The 21,837-nt window shown below is 52.3% G+C and overlaps 2 protein-coding genes and 1 long non-coding RNA gene across 5 annotated transcripts in view; 1 reads left to right on the forward strand and 2 right to left on the reverse strand.

The window, feature by feature from the left end:
• Dgkz (diacylglycerol kinase zeta) overlaps positions 1–9,448 on the reverse strand; it is a 42,802-nt gene extending 33,354 nt beyond the window's left edge. For both annotated transcript variants that reach the window (XM_052722479.1, XM_052722477.1), the window contains exon 1: positions 8,681–9,448. In XM_052722479.1, the coding sequence (XP_052578439.1) occupies positions 8,681–8,892 (212 nt within the window). In that variant the 5' untranslated portion in view covers positions 8,893–9,448. The remainder of the gene's footprint in view (positions 1–8,680) is intronic.
• On the forward strand, positions 1,376–18,899 carry LOC128100384 (uncharacterized). Of its 2 annotated transcripts, XR_008214782.1 has the most exons (4): positions 1,376–6,800; positions 7,500–7,555; positions 17,499–17,562; positions 18,177–18,899. It is a non-coding gene; the product is annotated as an uncharacterized LOC128100384 (long non-coding RNA). The 2 variants fall into 2 exon arrangements; XR_008214781.1 differs by having other exon boundaries at positions 1,378–7,555.
• The window catches only part of Creb3l1 (cAMP responsive element binding protein 3 like 1), a 42,875-nt gene continuing 36,602 nt past the window's right edge, over positions 15,565–21,837 (reverse strand). The window contains exons 9-12 of the mRNA XM_052722483.1: positions 20,315–20,414; positions 19,494–19,620; positions 16,500–16,767; positions 15,565–16,318 (exon numbers count right to left, since the gene is read on the reverse strand). Of these exons, the coding sequence (XP_052578443.1) occupies positions 16,282–16,318; positions 16,500–16,767; positions 19,494–19,620; positions 20,315–20,414 (532 nt within the window). The 3' untranslated portion in view covers positions 15,565–16,281. The remainder of the gene's footprint in view (positions 16,319–16,499; positions 16,768–19,493; positions 19,621–20,314; positions 20,415–21,837) is intronic.

Raw genomic sequence — 21,837 nt, forward strand, 5'->3', positions numbered from 1 at the left:
ATAGACCCAAATGAATCATGAGAGTGGACCATGTGACCATCAGGAGACCAGCACTGTGGATGGAGAGAACAATAAAGCTTAGGTCCCAAACAAGGAAGAAGCATTGTAGCTGAAGAACTGGGAGGCAGGAGGATGCTAGAAGGTCTGGGAAAATGCCCTGAGGCCAGACCGCCCTGGAGAGTGAGGCTCCCTCGGAGGTTAGCAAATGGTAAGAGCCAATGCTCACTCCTATTCTCCAGGCTGCCTAGGGAGGAGACTGAACCTTCCTCGGGCATTCTTTCATCGAGCAGCTTTATAATTAGCTCTTTAGTTGTGTATGTGTTTGTTACTCCAGCGAGACTGTGAATTTCTTGAGGACAGAAACAGTGTCAGTTCAGTTCACAAAGCATGAACGCTGCAGAATCCGCTGTCAGTGCTGCATGACCTCCATGCTGGGCGTCACCCTTGTCTCCTTGTGACTAGAACATAGTAGCTTTCAGTACCTTACCTGATGAATGCATACCTTGAATAATTAATACTCAGCCTAATAAGCACTTCTGTGCCAGAAACTTACTGAATATAAAATTATCTCATTGAATTCTTTAATGACCCTATGAGGTATAGCTTGTTATTTTCCTCTTTTTAAATAATAATAAAAAATGAAGCTAGGCCTTTAGTTTTATTACTTGGGAAGCCGAGGCAGGTGGATCTCCATGAGGGCCAGCATTCTCTACATATCAAGTTCCAGGCCAGCCAGAGCTACATAGTTAAGACCTGTTCTTAAAACAATACTGGACAGTAGTGGCACACACCTTTAATCCCAGCACTCAGGAGGCAGAGGCAGGAGGATCTCTGTGAGTTTGAGGCCAGCCTGGTCTACAGAGAGAGTTCCAGGACAGCCAAGGCTGTTACACAGAGAAATACTGTCTCGAAAACAAAACAAAACAAAACAAACGAACAAACAAACAAAACAACAACAACAAAAAAACAAGGCAAAAAACAGAAACAAAAAAAACCAACAACAACAAAACACACACACACAAAATTACCCTTATTTCTGTGTGTTTGTATATATGCATGTGTGATGTGTGTGTATATGAGTGTATACGTGTATGTATGTATTTGTGTGTGTGTGTGTGTGTGTGTGTGTGTGTGTGTGTACTTGTGGAGGGCAGAGGACTGTTTGTGAGAGCTGCTTCTCCCCTTCCAGCAAGAGGGTTCTGAAAATCAAACTCAGGCATTACGCTTACAGCAAGTACCTTTACTCTCTGAGCCATCTTGCCAGCCCTGTTTTCCTCCTTTTATGTGAGGAAACAAAGTCACAGAGCTGCCAATCTTACTAGTCTAAGATCTTCTTGTATTGAGATTAAGTAAAAAAAAAAAAAAACCACAGACAAAAAAGAATCTAGCTGCCGGTGGTGGCGCACACCTTTAATCCCAACACTCGGGAGACAGAGGCAGGTGGATCTCTGTGAGTTCGAGGCCAGCTTGGTCTACAGAGTGAGTTCCAGGACAGCCAGGACTATACAGAGAAACCCTGTCTCAAAAAAAACCCAAACCAGACAACCAACCAAACCAAACAAAGACTGACCCCGGGTCGAAGATACCTCATTGCCTTTCTAAAGTCTGAGTGCATGGTCAGGCTCTGCACCCCTTTTTCCAACTGATGTCCCTTGAACACGAAGGAACACGTCACCTCTGAGTCCTTCAAGATGGGCTCTTTGTGGTGAGGTCTATCAGAGACTTTACCCACCAGGCCAAGGTCTATTCTAAAAGGAGGCTGTGGCAAGGCCCAGCCTTCCTCTCCCAGGCATTCTGCAAGCAGCTCCGGCAGTTAAACAGAGGAAATGGGGCTGGCCTTGTTTTCCATCTGGACAGCAGAGAGCAGGAAACGGTGTTTCTGGAGGGGAAGCCAGGCCGGCCTGAGGCTTTGAGTTGCAGGGTAACTATGACTATGCAGCCAAGGCCACTTGGGGCTCACACTGTACGGCTCTCGGGGCCAGCTCTGCTATCCAGGTTGGGTGGGGAGGACAAGGCGGAGAGAGGCAGGTGTACAGGGCTGGGGAAGATGCCCTTGGTAGTTCTCAGGACATGTGTCAGCACTGGGGAGCTGGGGACCCCTCAGAATCCACCCAGGTGCACGCAGGAAGAGGAATCTGGGTAAGAAAATTATTCTGGGCTTTGCTGAAGCCCCTGAGGATGAGGCGTTCTACTTTCTGTGGCCTGGATGAGCAAGTGGGAGCTGGGGAAAAGAAATGTACCAGGCCACCACATACTCAACCCATGACCTGGACATCCTCTGCCCTCAAAACCTGCCAAGTCTGCCTCCTTGGTCTGACTTTCAGGCTCCTTCTATCCGGACTTCACTGGCTTCCTTGCCTCCTTGCCCAGGAGGGCATTTCCCTGTGGAGGTATTCTTTCAGCTTACATCATGCAAGGGTATGCTTCTGTCATAGATGCTCAATAAACAAAGTTTCCCTATTTTTTCGTGCTCTCTCAATTGTGGTCCTGACCCCTGAATTTCATTCTGTCTGTGCTGCTGGATGCATTGTCTTGCTGTCATGGTGGTCCTTGCCATTTTGTCAAATGGAATCTTCATCCTTCAGACCCCGACCCAAGCAACAGAGCTGGGAAAGTGGAAAGAGCTCACTTAGCTCACACCCCAGTCCTTGCTGTGTAACTCGGCACTCACAACTCATTAACCTTAAGTTGGACTTGATGATTCCTTTCTATTCTATTTTATGATATTTACGTATTTATTTTTGCAGTCCCAGGGATGGGGATTGAACCTAGGTTCTCTTGCATGCCTGTGTTCTACCACACTAAGCTATACCCCTCAGTCCTGCACTGGGTGACAAGGTCTCAGGCCCATGGTAACCTCAGACTTACTATGCATCCAGTGCTGCTGGTGACAGATGGGAACCAGAAGCTCCTCCCGGGTGGCTCATGAAAGTATGAACAGAAGTCAGTCTGGATGTGGAAGGGGTAGTACTCTTCCACTGGGGCAGGGGATACAGCCCCAGCATGGGCAGCTTAGCAGACCCTCATCATTTGGAAGCCACTCTGGCTCCGTCCGATCCCCACACTGAAGGTAAGAGGGGAGCTTGGCTGGTTCTCGCTTTAGGTTCAGCAGGTTCTGCCTCTAGAGACGACTCCCTTTTGCCCCCAGTTTGGATTATACAAAACCCCCCCAGGCAGGACAGGCAGATTCACGACAACCCTCCCACATCCTGGGTAGTCTCAAGCTGGGAATACAGAGAAAACTCCCATCCCCTCCACTACCCCTCCCAGATACCGGCACTCAGTATGGAACCCAAAGAAAAGACCCTCCAGGATGAAAGGCTAGGCCCTTGGAAGCACACAAGCCTGGGGGTTTTGGAATGAAACAGATCAGATTACGTTTCAGGTTGTGTGGTCTAAAGAAACTGCTTGACTTAGCTGGGAGGTGGTGTTGCATGCCTTTATTCCCAGCACTCGGGAGGCAGAGCCAGGCGGATCTCTGTGAGTTTGAGGCCAGCCTGGGCTACCAAATGAGTTCCAGGAAAGGCGCAAAGCTACACAGAGAAACCCTGTCTCGGAAAAAAACAAAAAAACAAACAAACAAAAAAAAAAAAAAAGAAAAGAAAAGAAATTGCTTGACTTTTCTGAAGCTTCATAGATTGTAGATTGTGTCTTCAGGGAACTCCAACCCTGCTCTACACACCACCTTCCCCAGTCATCTGTGGAGTTCAAAAGCCGGGAATCTAGTCCTGGTCTCTTCCCAACTCCCTTCCGGGACACTAGAGAGGTTTCCCAGCCTGCACTGGCCCTTGTCCTTGGACCCTGACCCTTAGGGCTCTTCTGAATGTTCTGTTATGAAAATGTACGTCTCAGACAAAAACAAGAGACTTTGTGGTGCCCTCACTTCTTTGCAGCACCCCTGGGAACCTCCTCAAAACCACAGCTACCTCTTAGCAACCTTGGACATACCCAAATGGCTTATGCCATATGGCATTTGAAGGGCTGGGGACACATCCCAAACTCCTTATGTCAAAATGAAGTCTGATGAAACCCTCTTTCCGACCGCCAACTGATGCTCGGAGGCCTTAGACTGAGTCTGCTCCCGCCTCTGGAATCTGCGGGCCCTGGCCTTTCCCTCCTTCTTCTGCGGGAACCTCCAACTGCAGGAAGGAGTTCCGGTCACGGCCTGGGCTCCCGCTCTTACAAAGGAAGGAAAATGGACGGACCCCCGGCTTCCGGCTTCCTCTGGCAGCGGTCCCCTCCCTCCCCCTGCTCCAGCTCAGTTCTCTGCCCCCGGTTTTTGCATTTTTAATTCAGGACAGAATGTGATCTCTCTCAAGCTTCTTGCTTTATCCTGTTGCTATTTAAATTACAAATCGGCCCCATCTCCCTGTCACTCTAGGATTATTTTTAGCTTCTGGTAAATAGCAGCAGGGAGAGTAGGATCAGGTGCCCCTCCCTCCCTCGAGGAGCTGTGTCCCCGCGACTGTGTGCCCGCCGCAGGGGGCACCCTCCCTGCCAACTGGCGCCACTAGCGTCCTGGGAGGGTGGAGGGATACAGGGGCAGTGGGGGCTGGGTCATGCTCAGTTCCTGCTCTTAGCGGCGGCTGCCTTTGCTATCCTCAGATCCCACTGCTTAGCCTTGCTCAGAGCCAGCTTCCACCATCCTTCCTGGACCCCCCTAACCCGTCCAACCCTAGGGAAGATCTAGCCGGCGGCGGTTCACTACTTCCCCTGGAGTCAGGATCTGTATGCCCGCCCCTTGCCTGTGTCATCCTTCCAGCCACACTACTGAGTGGGTATCATTGTGCCCATTTTCCATACGAGGAAACAGGGTTAGAGGTGAGAGCTTCACAACTCAGAAGGGTCAGAGCTGGCTTCCACTGGGCCTCTCAGCCCCTAAGCCAGAGTGCATATCTCTCTTGGAACTCAGGAACCACACCTTAAGTCTCTGTGCTCAGGCGATGGATGCATCAGTATGTTTCCCCTATGCCTGTGCGGTCCCATCTACCGGATCAGGGGTAACAAGCCATGGCTCCTGGGCCTCATCTGGCCCAGTGCCTGATTGTATAGGATCCTGCGAGCTATGAATGGTTTTCCCGTTTCTCGAAACAGGAAGAAACCAAAGAGTAATATTTTGTGACCGTGAGATGATACGAAGTGTACAGTTCAGGGTCTCTAAGTAAAGCTTTAGAGGAAGCCGGGCACACTTGCTCCTTTACACGCTGTCTACGACTACTTTTGCACCACTGTCAGGGCCGAGGAGCCATGACAGGGAGCTCGTGACTCGCAAAGCCTGAAATATTTGCTGTCTGGCCTTGAACACGATCCTTTTGTCAAGGAAAAAGACTGAGCCCCACGGTGCGGTCGTCAGGCAGCCTGTCGGCAGGGCCGGAACTCCAGGGCCGTGACAGCATCTGTAGAGGGACACCTCCCGCCAGCCACACCCAGCAGATCATCTCTGTTTTACTCTCTTTTATCCAGAATCCTTCTTTTTGACTTCTCCATAGGTGAGACCAGCGGTTTTCAAACTGGCTGAACTGCCAGAATCATAGGAGGAGTTAACAGATCTGGACTCTAAGTCCAGTTGGAGGGGTTGGAGGATTCCAAGGGTAGGGTTTAACAAACCATTCTATTGTCTCATTCTTTCTTGACGTCTTACCAGGGATTGAACCTAGGGTCCCACCCATGCTAGGCAGGCACTCTGTCCCTGAGCTACAACTTCAGCCCTAAAAAGTATTGTAGGGGGCTGGAGAGATGGCTCCGCAGTTAAGTGTGCGACTGGTCTTGTACAGGACCCAGCTTTGGTTCCCAGTGCACACATGTTGGCTTACACCCACCTGTAAATCCAATTCCAGAGCATCTGACCCCCCTCTTCTGGCCTCTCTAGGATCCCATACACAACTGGTGTGCAGGTTTACACACATGCACATAAATTTTAAAAAAAAATGTTTTTTTTTTAATTCATTTTAAGCCGGGCGGCAGTGGTGCATGCTTTTAATCCCAGCAGAGCCAGGCAGATCTCTGTGAGTTCGAGGCCAGCCTGGTCTACAGAGCGAGATCCAGGACAGGCACCAAAACTACACAGAGAAACCCTGTCTCAACAAAAACAAAAGAAACAAAAAAAAATCATTTTAAAAGACATCCCCAGGTGATGTGGTTTGGCTACTGGGCTTAACACTAGAGGAGTTCACAAACAACACATCCAGCATCCCTCACACCTTTCTGCCTTCCTTAGCCACTTCTCTTGAACCCAACTCTAAATGATTAGGACTCTTTCCAGTGTTTGGGGAATATACCTCTCCCCAGTCCAGACACAGACGTGAGACAGGAGCGCTCTATATTCGGTCCTGCTTTTTTGATGGAGATTTATTGGAAATCAGGTCCCTTTTAATCCAAACAAGGGCCTACCCCACTCCAAATCTAACTGGCTCTGTTTTCCGCCTGTGGTGACTCTGGGAGGCGACAGGAGCTATTTCTCAGCAGGCCCCTCCTCCCTAGAAGGTCCTGCTGAAAGCCCCCCCCTTCCCCCGTGGTCCTGACTTGCGTCAGGAGCCGCCCGCCAGGCCTCTGTTCTGCTTCCGCCTGCACCCCCTCTCTTGCCCTCATATTTCTATGCCCCCGCACTTCTGCCTGAAAGCCTTTTCTCTCTGTGAAGGGCTTTCAGCTGCTTTTCTTAGCAACTCCTCACAGCAGGACTGGAGGTTTAGCTGCGAGCCAGAGCTTTGTGGAACTGTAGCAGGCAGAGGATGTGAAAAGGGCCACAGTGGGCCTGAGCTCCCAACAGCCCTGGGACAGCTTGGAAGTGGAACAGCAGCACGGTCAGCAGGCCTCTCAGGCCTTCCCACGCGGCTCTTCCACTGTTGCCTCACCACCTCCTCCTCCTCCTCTCCCTCCTCCTCGGAAGGCTCAAAGGGCCCAGAGCTGCTTCCTCCTTCCTGGTAGAGGCCCTCCTTGCCTTAATGCCTTGCCCAGTTCTAGTGCTAAGACTAGACCCCTGGGTGACCTCAGCATGTGAAGAGTATCCTGCACAATCTCTCCTGCCCTGATACAATCCTCAGAAAAATAGACCCAACTTGGGTACTATGCATCCTTGATGGCTAGGAGCCTCCATTCTGGGGTGTGGAGGGGCAGTCAGTCCTCACAGCTGCCTCCCAACCCGCTGTGTGTGTTCATGTACACATAGTATCTTCTATGTGTACATGAACACATAGAAGATACTATGTGTTCTTTAATGATGCTCCGTTTACTGTTCTCCAAGCCTCTATCCCACCCTGGCCTCCTTTCCAGCAGAGATGCTACATGTCCCTGACTTGCATCTAGGGAAAATCCTGGTGTGGTGCTTTTTGTATGAGCCCAGACAGCTAAGCATAGGTGTGTCTTCGACCAGATCTCCTGACTCCCAAAGCAATAATATTTCTTCCAGGATTCTGTATGCTCTGCACTTCCCCCAGGGACACTTTCAGGAACTCCTCTAGCTCAGCTAGAGGCCCTGGCAGATGATACTTTCTTCTTAGCAGGGCTCTGGAAGACCTTGGTAATGGAGCCAAGCATGCTCATGATTCTCAGAGTGCAGGTAAGACCTTTGGGAATCTAACCTATTTTCCATTTCCTCTGAGCATCCGGATCCCTTCGGGATGGTGGTTAAGATCCCTCTCCATCCTCCCTCAAGTGATGGAGGCCTAATGGTTTCATAACCATTAAGGCCCTTTCAGCTCTCAGGGCTGGGCCAATTATGTTCCATCTTCCCAGAAGGTGTGGGGAGAACCAGGGCAGTGTAGGACACACCCAAGCTCCTTGTGGTTGCCAGACTTGTCTCCTCCCATCAGGCTAATGGCTTTAAGGGATGCAGATGCACATTGGGATGTCCCTACTGGACCCTCCAAAGAATGTCACTCTGTGCCAAGGGCTTGATGGGGGAAGCAAGTCCTAGTTGAGGTTGTGGTCCATGAAGTGAAGGGGAAATCGAGGACTGCCCATCTCCCTTCCATCTGGGCACCACCCTTGTTCTGAGGGTACCTTTTCTCACAAGCATCTCACTTCAGGTCATTACAGTGGACTCTGGGGGCCACTCCAGTTGTTTCTGCCAGGGGCCCCTTTGAACAGAGGTGGCAGGACCAGAGAAGTGGGATTTTATGTAGGCAGCTGATAGATTAATTAAGATGTTGAATGGACAATGAGGGTGGGGTGTCTGCTGCTGTGGATGCTCGTGTAGACCTGCTGTGATGCAGGGGGCTTGGTAGGAATGTCCTTCCCCATTTCTGGGCAGTAGGTTTCCAGCTGTTGTGACAGAAAGCACCTCCTGTCCACCAGTTCGTGCTTAGCACAGGGGCAGCCCACAGGAGGGCACAGAGGAGGGAGGCTGAGTGTACAGGGGTGCCTGCTCCTTCTGGAAGAAAGGCCAGAAGAAGGCTCTCCTCTCCTTAGCCCATAGAGGTTTGTAAGGACCACGTTTTGGTGGGTTTTCTCCTAGAACAGAGACGCAGCACTAGGCACACAATTGTCACTCAGTAGTTAGATGCTGAATGAATAGAGCTTTCACAGTTCTGGAAGGGAGGGTACTCCTGCACCCCTTCTGGATCCCCAGCCCCTACAGCAGGACCAGGCAGGCGGCAGGTGGGCGCGTCGTGAACGCTGCTAGTTCAATGCTGGTCGTGGGATGGTCCCCGCGCAGTGTCCCCTCGGTCCCCATCCTCCTTACCTGTAAGACACCTGCTTTCGGAGGTGCATCTGGCGGAACCGCTCTTCCACCAGGGGTCCGGCAGCCACACTTCGGGTACCCTCGGGCCAGGGTTGAAAGACCTCAGCCTCCTCCCCGCGCCGGCAGCGCCGCCGCACCACCTCCTCCTCCACAGCCCGGCCGCCGGCGGCCCTGTCCCCGCGCGGTCCTCCTCCCCCTGGCCCCTCGGCCATCCTTCCGCGGCCTGCGTCTGTGCTCCCAGGCCTGGCGGGGATCCCACCAAAGTTCAGTCTCGAGCGCTACCGGGCCGGGGGCGCGGAGCAGGGAGCAAGGCAAAGAGGAGCTGGGTCTTGCACGTCTGTCGTGACGCTGCGCCCAGACGACAGAGTCCGGGAGCTGCGGGGCGCCGCGCCAGAGAAAGGCCAGCGGGGATGTCCTGAGCCCTGGGGAGACTGTGTCCTTGGAAGGGTCGGGATGCTGCGTGGGGCGCTGCCGGGGCGAACCCGGGACCGCCGGAGCCCGAGGACGAGCCCAGCCAGAGCCTTGTAGCCGCCGCCGCCTGCACCGGAGTGTCACCTTAGAAACACTCAAGCCGTGGGGTCCGAGGGGAGGGCGTCACCTCGCGCCGCTTGACCGGCCCGGGGCCCCGAGAAAGAGAGCCCGGTGCAGCGGGCCGCGGCCACCAACCTCGCTGGGGGCTCGAGGCCAGGGTGCGAGACGCTGCCCCGGCCCACCTCTGAGCCCCTGCCCTGGCGCTGGTACCAGCTGCACGGCACCTGCCAATCATCGCTCCACCTGTCACTCAGCCGCAATGATGCACCCCCCCCCCTTCTGTCCCGCGTTTTCCGGCTTTGGCATTCGCTGCTGCTGTAGGCAGGTGGGGGGGGGGGGGCGGACAGGGGCGGTGACACGAGGCAGCTTTAACCCTGTCGGCGCTGTGGGAGTTTAGAGATCAAGTTGGACTTGAGGAAGGGGCACAGGAAACACACAGCTTACATCAATCTCTAGGTACATCTCGGAATTGTGGGGACACCATCTCCAGACCTAGAGCTCTCAGGACCAGGGCTTAAGCTGGACCAAGTTGGGTTGTGTGTAAAGTCATAGCTCCCAACCTTGGGGTGCTCAGCCTTCTGGAAGTCCTCTAAGTTGTTGGATTCAGGGTATCCCAGACAGCGAAATCAGTACCTTCTAGGACAGAAGCTGTTAGGTGAGGGGAGCCAAGGGACCAAAAAGAAGAACTAGACATTTCCCTGGGGTCCATATTGGGTTTCTCTGGCTTCTTAGTTCCATGTCTGTGTTTGTATCATCTCCTCTTAGGTTTGGGGGTGTTTTCCAACTGAACATTTCGTTTGGACTATTGCAGGAATCTGGGTGAGGCCTCAGACCTAACGTCTATTTGTGACCCAGACTTTATCTTTCTGAAGTTGACTTGCGACCACAGATTACCCCTCCGTTCAGTATTTAATGGCTGTCCTTTTCCTATACTCCAGTCTGATAGTCAAGGCTCATATCCCAGCATCCCAGCGTCCAGCCCTATCCATCCATTCATCCATCCATTTACTTGTATGCATTTTATTCTGGAACTGGTATCACTTCTTCTTCTTCTTCTTCTTCTTCTTCTTCTTCTTCTTCTTCTTCTTCTTCTTCTTCTTCTTCTTCTTCTTCTTCGGTTTTTCGAGACAGGGTTTCTCTGTGTAGCTTTGCACCTTTCCTGGAACTCACTCTGTAGCCCAGGCTGGCCTCAAACTCACAGAGATGCACTTGGTTCTGCCTGCTAGTGCTGGGATTAAAGGCGTGCACCACCACCGACTGGCCTGGTATCAGTTCTTCATAGCATCATTTAGGTTGTCCGCTCCACCTGAAAGTCCCTTCTATGACAGATTTTTAAATTCTGAGGCTCCCTCAAAAGTTTTCCAATATGGCTCCTCAGTTGGTCCAGCTGACCGGCTTCTTCCTAGTCTTCCTTGTCCTCTGTGCAGATGTCTAGCGTGGTCCGTCCTTCATTCCCACTGCCTGTGAGTGTGGGAAAGTGGGAGAGGCCAGACTCACATGGGTAGAGAACAGGCTTTGGGGTTCTCTGGTCTTCTGCATCCTGGCTCTATGCCTTTGCTTAGGTTATCCATCGCCTGGGTTCTTTGTCTCTCATTAGGGAAAGAGCATCCATCCTTCAAAGCCCATTTCCAGAGCCGTTGCCCCCACGCATCCCTTCTTAATGGTTCTCTCTTCTCTGGCCCAAGCAGATTTCATCAGGCGTACCCTGCACACTCTAACAGCTACCATCTCCTTTGTCCCGAACCACATCCCTGGGTGGTAGGTATTATCACTTCCTCCATGCTGTAGAGAAGGATTCAGAAATGACATTCAATGATTTAGTTGCTCAAAATAGCTCATGGTGAGTGGCAGCGCACTTGGATTTAAATCCAGGCCTCTGGTACCAGCACCCATGTCTTTTTCCCTCCACTGATCTGCTATGGCAGCCCTCCCTTCTCTCTACTCTGGAAACTTCCTAAGGTCTGCTATCATTTTGCTTCCCACATCTTAGTGTCCCAGCAAGCCCCTTTTGGATAAAGGAATTGGATTAAACTTCCTTGGCTGTAAAGGAGCTTTCTCCCCAAAGCCAAGTTATAAAGAAATCCTGCTGCTGGGGGGTGGGGAGCCCCCACCCTGCACCCCAGCTGTCCTCGAGTCTGCCCTTCTAGGATTCTGGGCTTTGATTCCCAAGCAACCTGGCCCAGAGTAGCCTCCTACACTATGAATTATGGTAGTGCTGGCTGGGTTTGACATTCACTCACCAGCTGCCTAGCTGCTGGGTTCCCGGGCTGGGTTTTTGTTTGGCTCTTTCCTCTAGAGCTCTCCCCCACTTAGTGCTTTTTAAAGTGGGCCTCATTCCACCATCCACACACCTCCCTACTTAGGGCTAGCTGCTGGCTGCATTATCTTGAAGCTAGGGCTTGGCCTCCTTCCCGACCAGCCTCACCACCTTCTGCAGCCCTTTGTAGCTGTCTCTCACTCCTCTGGGCCCAGCCCACCCATTACCCCTGTACTTAGAGAATGGTTACTGATGTCTACTGCATAATGGCTCTGGCGCTAAGCATTTTCCGGGCAAGTTTTCATTGACTTCACAAACAGCTTTAGGAGGGTGGGTACCATTTTACTGATGCACGCACTGGGGCTTGGAGACATTAAGTAGATTAGGGAGACAGCACATACTTCAGAGACCATGTACTTAGCCACTTTGATGACCAAGCAGCTTGGACTCATTTGGAGTCAAGTGGCCTGGCCTATCTCCTCCACTCCCAGGGAGACCCACAAGGGTACTTGTTACCTACATCAGGCAGGTGTTCATTTTGGTCAGGTGGTTCCTGAGCTGGTCTGGCCCTCTTGGGTCTAGAGCCTTGCCTGGTCCATCTCTGCTCATGGCTTCACCCTCAGCTATTCACACGGTTTTCAGAACTTTGGTTGCTAGCTATAACAAAGGGTTTGCTGTGGTCGTTGAGGCAGGATAACTGGCATTGTCAAAGCTGTCACATGGACTATGTCAAAGCAGGCTGCCAGGACTGATGACAACTGAAACTATTGCTCCATTGCTGGGGATACACCCCCGTAGGGTCAGTGACCCCCCTCCCCCAGAAGTACAGTTTATAGATGACTTGTGGGAGGGGATTAACCCTACATCCTAACACAGGCTGGGCAAGCATCTTGGATAGACCTGCATGAGGAGCTGACCCCAGATCAGCTACTTGCTAGCCATGGGCTTCAGGAAACTCTGAGAGTCAAGTCCCTTGTATGGTCATTAGAGGAGGAAGTGGGGACAGGAAGGAACGCTAAGAACTGTGGTGAAGCTGGTAGACCTGTATTCACATAACAGCTTTGGTATTCAAATGGCTTGGTCAGATGATTCTCTTTGAACCTTGATCTCTCTCTCTCTCTCTCTCTCTCTCTCTCTCTCTCTCTCTCTCTCTCTCTCTCTGTGTGTGTGTGTGTGTGTGTGTGTGTGTGTGTGTGTGTGTGTGCGCGCGCGTGCATGAATGCCTGAGCCTGTGGAAACCAGGAGAGGTGGGAACCAAACTTGGGTCCTCTGCAAGAGCAGTGCACACTCTTTTTTTTTTGGTTTTTCGAGACAGGGTTTCTCTGTGTAGCTTTGCGTCTTTGTTGCAACTCCCTCTGTAGCCCAGGCTGGCCTCGAACTCACAGAAATCCGCCTGCCTCTGCCTCCCGAGTGCTGGGATTAAAGGCGTGCGCCGCCGCCGCCGCCGCCACCCGGCCTAGTGCACACTCTTAACTGTAGAACATCTCCTCAGCCCTGAACATTGGCTTGTTGTTTTCATCTGTAGAATGCCCTTCTTGGCCAAGCGTGGTGGTGCATACTCTAATGCCAGCGCTCAGAAGGTAGACAGACAACCTGGCCTTTGTAGTGAGTTCCAGATAAGCCAGACTACATAGTAAGACTCCATCTCAAAACAAACAAATAAGCACACAATCAAAAGCCTTCTTTAGGAGGATGTAGGTCAGTGACTAAGCACTGGCGCAAAGCCCTGGGTTTCATCCCTAGCACCGCACAGAGGGGAGGGCATCTCTTGGACTATTTCCGTTCCGGCTGGGATATACACAGTTCTCAGTTCAAGTGGGCAATGGGAGAACGCCACACAGGAAAGCTACTGAGGAACGAGACTGCTACCGAGGAATGGGGGAAGGAGAGAGGCTTCTGTTAGTCTGTGGGACCGCCTGCAATTGTCTCTTGTCTTCATTTCATGCCAATACTCTCTTGCCCTGGCCCAAGCCTCACAGTTATTGGGGGCTCCTCGGTCTCCTCTCCCTCCCGTTCTACATCTGTCAAACACCTGCCCCTTCTTACCCAGGTCTTCTTGGTGCAAGGGAGCCCCTCCCCTGGCTCTCTGGCTCCCATTCCCCACTACTGTCTCTGCTTATGGTGCCTTCAGTCTTCTGTCTATTGTCTGTCTTCTAGAAATAATCATGGTCAGTCTCCTCTTGTGTGAAAAACAGCCTGAACTGCTCCTGATCTTGTCTGGATGACCCTCTAGGGATCACCTTCTATTCCTTGTCCATGCCCCATCTTCCCCAGCCTTCACTTCCATCCCTCCCATTCCCACCTCCATCCCTCCAGTTCCCACCTCCATCCCTCCAGTTCCCACCTCCATTCCTCCAGTTCCCACCTCCACCCCTCCAGTTCCCACCTCCATCCCTCCAGTTCCCACCTCCATCCCTCCAGTTCCCACCTCCACCCCTCCAGTTCCCACCTCCATCCCTCCAGTTCCCACCTCCATCCCTCCAGTTCCCACCTCCACCCCTCCAGTTCCCACCTCCACCCCTCCAGTTCCCACCTCCATCCCTCCAGTTCCCACCTCCATCCCTCCAGTTCCCACCTCCACCCCTCCAGTTCCCACCTCCATCCCTCCAGTTCCCACCTCCATCCCTCCAGTTCCCACCTCCACCCCTCCAGTTCCCACCTCCATCCCTCCAGTTCCCACCTCCACCCCTCCAGTTCCCACCTCCATCCCTCCAGTTCCCACCTCCATCCCTCCAGTTCCCACCTCCATCCCTCCAGTTCCCACCTCCACCCCTCCAGTTCCCACCTCCATCCCTCCAGTTCCCACCTCCATCTCACTTCTGCCAGAGCTCCTCCCAAGGGCACCATGACCTTCTCACTTCAGCTTTCTAGTCTCCATGGCATTTGACACTCTGGTCACCCCATCCGGTCTTAAAGCTGCTCTCTCTCTCTCTCTCTCTCTCTCTCTCTCTCTCTCTCTCTCTCTCTCTCCCTCCCTCCCCCCCTCCCCTCTCTGTTTTTTTGTTTGTTTGTTTGTTTTTTGGTTTGTTTTTGTTTTTGTTTTTTCCTTTCCAATACAGAGTTCTCTGTGTAGCTCTGGCTGTCCTGGAGCTCACTCTGTAGACCAGGCTGGCCTTGAACTCAGAGATACCCCCCCACCCTACCCCCACCCCTCGCTCCTAGACTTCTCTATTGTTTCTGGACACTCACTTCCCATCCCCCTCCCTCTCCCTCCTTCTGTCTCAGTCTCCCTTCACTTGCTTCCTCCTCTCTGTGGTCTTCCCTGGTGTTCAGCTCTTCTCTCTCTTCGCAGTGCAGTCCGCAGTCCCTAGATCCAAGCCTCTAGCATCACCTGGATGCTGACATTTCCTAACCTCAGCTGGGAGCCCTTAGATTTAGATTTACATGTGTTAGGTTCCCTCCTCCTCCTCCTCCTCCATGTCTTCTTTTTTTTGCATGTGCTTGTGTGTTTGCATTCATGTGGAAGTCGGAGGACAACTTTCACGGGTGTTCTTGCCTTCTGATTTTTTCTGTTTTGTGTTTTTTTTTTAAAAGACATAGTCTCACTATGTAGCCTTGAACTCGCTATGGTGACTAGTCTGGCCTCGATCTCAGAGGTCCACCTGCCTCTGCCTCCAGAGTGCTGCATTAAAGGCCTGCACTATGTTCCTTCTGTCTTTTGAGGTCTCTGCCGTGGGCTGTGAGCTGAGCTTCCAAGAGGTTCCCCTGTCTCTTGTCTCCCATCTTGGCTGAGATTACAGGTGTACAACACTGCATCGACTTTTTTTTTTTCCAGACAGGGCTTCTCTGGGTAATGGACTGTCTTGGAACTCGATTTGTAGACCAGGCTGGCCTCGAATTCACAGAGAGTGAATTCTCCCTAGTGCTGGGATTAAAGGTGTGCTGCCACCGCCACCACCACCACCGGTAGCTTTTTTTCTTTTTTTAAATGTTGTTATTGGCATTGGATTTGAGTTATCCAGTCCAAATTCAGTGACTGGCTGGACAAAAGTCTCTAGACAGACAGGCCTTCTTCCCAGGTACCCCTCCCTACCCTCCACAGAAACATAAAATGAACTTCCTCCCCTCACTCCCGGACCCCTCACAAAGAAGGCACAAAGTCAGGATTGATGCTGAATCTTTTTTTTTTTTTTAATTTTGCTTTCTTAAAGCGTGTGCTGAGCTGGTGGAGGGAGCAGTTTGGCAATTAAAAAGGCCCAGCAGCTTGGGCAGCGGCATGGGGAAGCCAGGTGAGGGTGGGGTGTCCCTCTGTCCCAGGCCAAGGGGTAGCAAAGCCCGCGCTAACTTCGTAAAATACAAAATAGGGAGAGGTGATGGGAGGGAGATTTGTAAAATACAATATCTTAGGGACTGGCAATAATAAAAAATAAGGTTCATTATTTACAAACAATTTCTGTTCTTGGTCTCTGTACAGTAGGAGATGGGGGTGTGTGATCGTGTGGGCACGTGTTTGTATGTATGTTTGTGTGTTTGTGTGTGTGTATGAGGGGCCAGGAACAGTGGTCGTGTTGGTCACTATGGGAAAGGAAACAGAATGGCCCAGTGAGTGGTTTATTGGAGGAGGACGGATGATCGTGGGAGGGAGAAGTGGGAACAGAGTGGTTGTTGGCCCAGGGGAGCAGTCCAAATGTCCGGGGACAGAGAGGGACCCCAGCCACAGCAGGGACTGGGATGGTTGAGGAGAAGAAAGACCCTTTCTCCTGGGGCAGAGGGCCCCAGGGCGGGGGTGGGAGCTGGATCTGGGTCAGTGAGCAAGAGAACGCCTCTTCTGGGTGCCAGGGTGTCCGTCCTGTGTCCTGAGTCTCGGAGCGGCCTAGGAGAGTTTGATGGTGGTGTTGGGGCCCAGATCCCTGGAGAGAGAAGAGGATCCAGGGATGAATTTGCTTTGAGATGTCCATCACTCAGCTGTGAGCTGGGTCTAGACCAGGGACCTCCTCCTCTGAAAGGATGCTCCGCCCCCAGGAAGATGCCCCTCCCCTGGGAAGATGTGACTCAGGGTGGTGCAGCCTGAGACCCTACCTCTCAACTCACCTGTCATGGAACCACTCCTTGGGGTGGGAGAAGTTGGGGCTGGTGCCATTGTCATTAGTGTCCTCAGGCCAGGTCTCACTCAAGTACTTGGTGGTCTCATGGGTGCTGTCCACATAGTCATGTCGGAGGTGGTCCTGGGGCCTCGGCTCTACTGGCCCCCCGGGTTTGAGCTCCCAGCCTTCTGGGGGCTCCACAGGCAGTAGGGCACCTCGGCCGTCTTCCCATGAACCTGTCCCATCATCGTAGAACAGTAGGCTTCGGGAGGGTACTGGGGAATAAGAACAGGGTGAGCCGTGGGTGCGCCTCAGGTGTCCCCCCTCTGCCCAGACAGCCTTATTCATGTGCTAGGCATGAAGAGCGCAGACTCTGCAATCTTACAGGCCTGACTCTTAATCCTAGCTCTAAGGACCCCTGGCTGTGTGATCTCAGGTTAGTCACATACACTCTGCTCTGATTTTGCTGAGCATTTGTTTGTTGATCTGTAAAATGGGGATAGTAGAATCAACCTCATGGAGATTCAAGGATTCAGTGAGTAATACAGTGTAAGGGACTGAAAGTGTGCTTAGCACAATCACGAGCTCACAAAAATGCAGCACTACTGAGAAGAGACTGCTCGTTTGCTTACTGAAGACTGGGATTCCTCCACCTCACCCACCCCGCCCCTCCACTTTGTGGTTCTAAGGATCAAACCCAGAGCTTCATGCATGCTAGGCCAATACTCTACCACCAGGATACAGAGCCAGCTTGCCCATCCTCCCGTCCCCAACCTCTCTTTCTCTCAAGTTCATATTGAGACAGGGTCTCACTGAGTTGCTCAGGCTCGTCATTAATTCATTTTGTAGCCTGGATAACGCTTTAACTTTCACTCTTCCTGCCTTGACCTGAGAAACCGGGATCGCAGGCCTACACCTTCAGGACCTGCTGAGAGCTGGGTTCTAATTCTACCATGTCACTCGCTTCCTAGGAGACTTAAGGGAAACTTTTTCTCTTCACTTCTAGGCAAGGTCACCCTTCGGAGAAGTCAAGGGGAGGAAAATGGACATTTGTTGGACACCTGTGCCAGGTATTATATAAAGCCTTCAGTTTACAGCACATTGAGTCTCACACGAAGCCTCAGAAGTGAGGTGTTTTAAGCCCTGCTTCCCAGAACTCATCATCAAGGGTCCCTGCAAGCTGGCTTCCTGGCTCCAGACTGCTGGCTCCCTCCCAGCTTCCCCTGCAGGGTCTAATCTAGGGGGATCTATGGAAAAGGCGGCCCCTGGCATTGTGTGAAGCTGCAGTCCGGAAACCAGCCTGCTCAACAAGCCACCTCCTTCCTCAGACATGCCCTCTCCCCTGCCCGGGGCTGCGCTCGCTCCACAGGCTCACCCATGCCCTGCCTTCCCCTCCCTGGGTGATGTCCACGGCACTGCCCCTTCTCCACTGTGTTCTCAGTCTTCTCCTCTGGCCTCCACAGACGTGGCTCTCAGAGCCTAGGTCCCCGACCCCAGTTACAGCGCTCCCGGAGTGGCTTCCAATCCCTCTTCTTCTTAGCGCTCCTCCCTGCAGGCCCCCCGCGTCTTGCTCAGCCTCCCGGCGGCGGCGGCGGCGGCAGTACCCCTCCCCTAAACACACGCCTCCTGCTCTCCCCTCTCTCCGACCTCTCATCTGTTTCCTCTTTCTCTTCTGCCACGTCAGATTCCTGCTTCTGGCATTTGAAAGGGGGCCTGCAAGATCCTCCAGGGCCTGCCTGAAGTGGCCTCTGCCTTGGAAAAACACACCGTTCTTTGCCGTTCCCTGGACTGACTCTTCCCACCCTGGCTTTCCCTTCACATCAGGAAGCTAGTCCAGAAGGCAGGGCGGGCGTATGCTCCCCTAGAACGCACTAGAACCACTGTGCACTGTAAGGACAGCAGCTTCTGGGTATCCAGAGAGCCTAAGATACACGCCCTGGGTCACACAACCAGCCGACAGCAGTGCCCGCTGTGACTGACTCTGAACCACTGCACCACACAGTACCCCACGGGGTGGCACCCACAACACAACTGTCACCCTCACCAGAGGTAGGTGCTCCCAGCAGAGTCCCAGACACCTTGCTGTGGGTCCCCTGTGCCTCAGAATCTTTCTTAACTCTGTGTGTCCAGTAGACTCTACCACATTAGAAATGACCGAAGACGGACACTCATTTGCTGTCCCAATACTAAAATACAAACGGTGCTTAGCCAATGCATCATAACCACTGCCGCCCTCATACACAGCGGTTGGACCTAGAACATCCTACTGTTCTCTAAGTCACACCAAAGGATCTCAGAGAGGCAGACTTAGAGTCTGGGTCTAATTCTACCACTAACATTAAACACACTGTAGACCCTTATTGGAGTACTATCTGCAAAATTAAAGTGTAGAATGAGATAATGCCAACCCCAATCTTTTTGTTGGTTTGTTTGTTTGTTTGTTTTTGTTTTTTCAAGACAGGGTTTCTCTGTGTAGCCCTGGCTGACCTAGAACTCACTCTGTAAACCAGGCTGGCCTTGAACTCAGAGATCCACCTGCTTCAGCCTCCGAAGTGCTGGGATTAAAGGCGTGCACCACCACTGCCAGGCTTCCAATCTCAATCTTTGAAAAATATTTATTTTTAATTTTTTTTAATGTATATGGAGATTTTGTGTGTCTGCATCACTTGCGTGCTTGGTGCCTTCAGAGACCAGAAGGTGGCACTGGATGCCTTGGAACTGGAGTTACAGTGGCTGGCAGCCACCTGTAACCACCATGTGGGTGGTTAGGAATCAAACCACTGAGCCATCCTCTCTAGCCCTTAAAACGTTTTTGAGACAGGGTCTCACTGTGTAGCCCTGGCTGGCCTGGAACTCCCCATGTACACTGGGCTGGCCTTGAGCTCATAGAGATCCACTTGTCTCTGCCTCCTGAGTGCTGGGATCAAAGGTGTGTGCCGGCGCACCTGGCATGGCTTCCCTCTTGCATCTGGCTTCCACCCCGAGTCTGAGAGGTACTCACTTTGACTGGCTGTGTAGACGCTGTCAGCTGCAATAGGGTCTTCCTTCACAGTCTTTGAGCCGGAAGAGAAGGCAGGAAGGCAGGGCGCCAGGGAGCCCAGCACCAGAACGAAGCACAAGGCTGCCACCTAGTAACGGGCAGAGCAGTCATCAGATCTGGGGCAGGGCAGGCCTTCAAGATTGGCCACCCCATCGCATGCAAGAAGCTCAGCGCTTTCCCAAGAAAGCCTCTCCAGAGCTGGCTGCTTCCTAGAGATGGAGTCTCTTGCCCTCCTGAAGCCAAGGCTGCTCAGGTCACCCTCAGCTGAATCCGGGGGAACATGGAAGGCAGTATCAGAGAGAGGAGGGAGGGTTCTATGTGGTTCTCACCCTCAGGGGAGAGAAGTCAGGAAGGGAAGAAAGAGGAAGGGGAAATGGAGGGTTGCAGCTGTGACCAGGGTGGGGACATATCCCCACATCACATTCTCAGCCCCAGGAAGTTGACAAGAAGGAGCTAAGAGTCCCTGGGGAGCTCCAATAAGGCCCTGCCCTCAGGAGACAGACCAACGAAGAGGGCCAAAGAGGCTGAGCCTATCCTAGGTGCCCTTTGGGAGCTCTCAGGGACTCCCCATCACCCATTCCAAAAAGAGCCACCCTCCCCGAGTCTGTAGAAGCCACTTTCCCAAGGATTTGCCCTTCACTGGATTCAGTGGTATCAATCACACATCTGTCAGAACCGGCCTGGGCAGGCCGCTGGCCCCTTCAGGCTCTGCTCACTCTCCTAGAGAGCAGGCCTCCAGAGGAGCTACCCGCTGTGGCCTTGTGCTAGGGAGCAGCACCTACCATGAGGCAGGTGCCGGTCTGAGTGGCCGCCATCTTGTAAGGTCTGGAGATCTTGCTGGTGACCAGAGTCTGGAGTTTCTGCAGCTGCTGGAGCAGGGTCCTGAGGAAGGCACAGTAGTCACCAGGGGGGATCAGGCATGGTGGCCATGTCTACATCCTGGCCTCTCCTAAGGGAGCCGGTTCTGCTCCTGACTAGGCCTTCATGCTTATGTGCCCATTTTAGTCAAGACACAAAAGGTCACCTCCAGCTTGGCCCCCCTGGCTTGGGTACTGGGGGGCCTGCCTCATGGTGGAAAGCTGGGTCACCCTGCGGAAGCTAAGGGGGTGCCCCGAATTGTTCTTGACTCTTCTACGGAAAGGTTATATATCTTTTTCTTACTCACACCAGTCACAGACACATCAGCTTTCCTCCTTTGCACCCCAAAGCACCCTGATGCGACGAGAAAGGCTCTTGGCACAGTGGCTAGTGCGGTCAGTCAATGGCAGCCATTGTTTACGGTAATTTGATTGCTGTTTTTACTATTACTATCATCGCAACACCCGTAACACTGTAGCTTTATCTGTGGACTTCCACGTCAGTCTCCATTGCTAAGTGAGGGCAAGAACTGGGTACTACCCAGCACGGGGTCCTTTGGGTACACACTCAAGTGTTCAACAGTTAATATTGCACTTCTCCACCCAGCTGGGGTCATGCAGTTTCTGAAGTGAACAGCAGGTGGCGAAATTTCCCTAAAGCTCTTCCATATTTAGGGGCAGAGGTAGCTAGATGAAGTTTGAAGGCTCCACCCCTATCCTGATTGGGGCTGGGGGTGGAGTCGCGGATTCTTTAAGCCAATCAGGGCAGTGGCTGGGTTCGGCCTGAGCCGCTAGGTCAGAGGAAGGAAGGGAGAAAATGCAGCTAGGGTCTCCGGAAGCGGGAACAGGAGGATGCCTCTTCCTGGGCACATAGGAAGTTCAGGGCTGAGTCACAACAGAGGAAGACCCTGTAAGTTGTCCTCTCCCTGCACAGGTGCACCATGGTATGTACACATACATACCCAATAAATAAATAAATGTAACTCAAAATTAAAAAAAAAAGACAAAAACTCCAAAAGACAAACAAACAAACAAATCCCAGAGGGAGCTTAGCATAGCGGTTAAGCTTTTGCCTAGTGTGCGCAAGGTCCTGGGTTCAATCCTCAGCACAGCTGGGAGATGGTCGTGTGTTAAGTGCCTACTAAACGCTGTTGTCTGTATTATTGTAATTACTTCTAGAAAATAATATCAAACACCTCAGTGGATTCATAGCTCAGAGCACTATCTAGAATTCAGAACAGCATTATAAAAAGGGGCAAAATCAACAGGTGAGCTTTTTTTATTTTATTTTGTTTTTTGAGACAGGGTTTCTCTGTGTAGCCTTGGCTGACCTAGAACTCGCTCTGTAGACCAGGCTGGACTTGAACTCAGAGAGATTCACCTGCCTCTGCTGGGATTAAAGGTGTGTGCTGGCACTGCCCGGCCAGGTGAGCATTCTTTAATGCCAC

This window comes from Peromyscus californicus, unplaced genomic scaffold, assembly GCF_007827085.1.
Source record: "Peromyscus californicus insignis strain IS unplaced genomic scaffold, ASM782708v3 Scaffold_7__1_contigs__length_154581171, whole genome shotgun sequence".
NCBI lineage: Eukaryota > Metazoa > Chordata > Mammalia > Rodentia > Cricetidae > Peromyscus > Peromyscus californicus.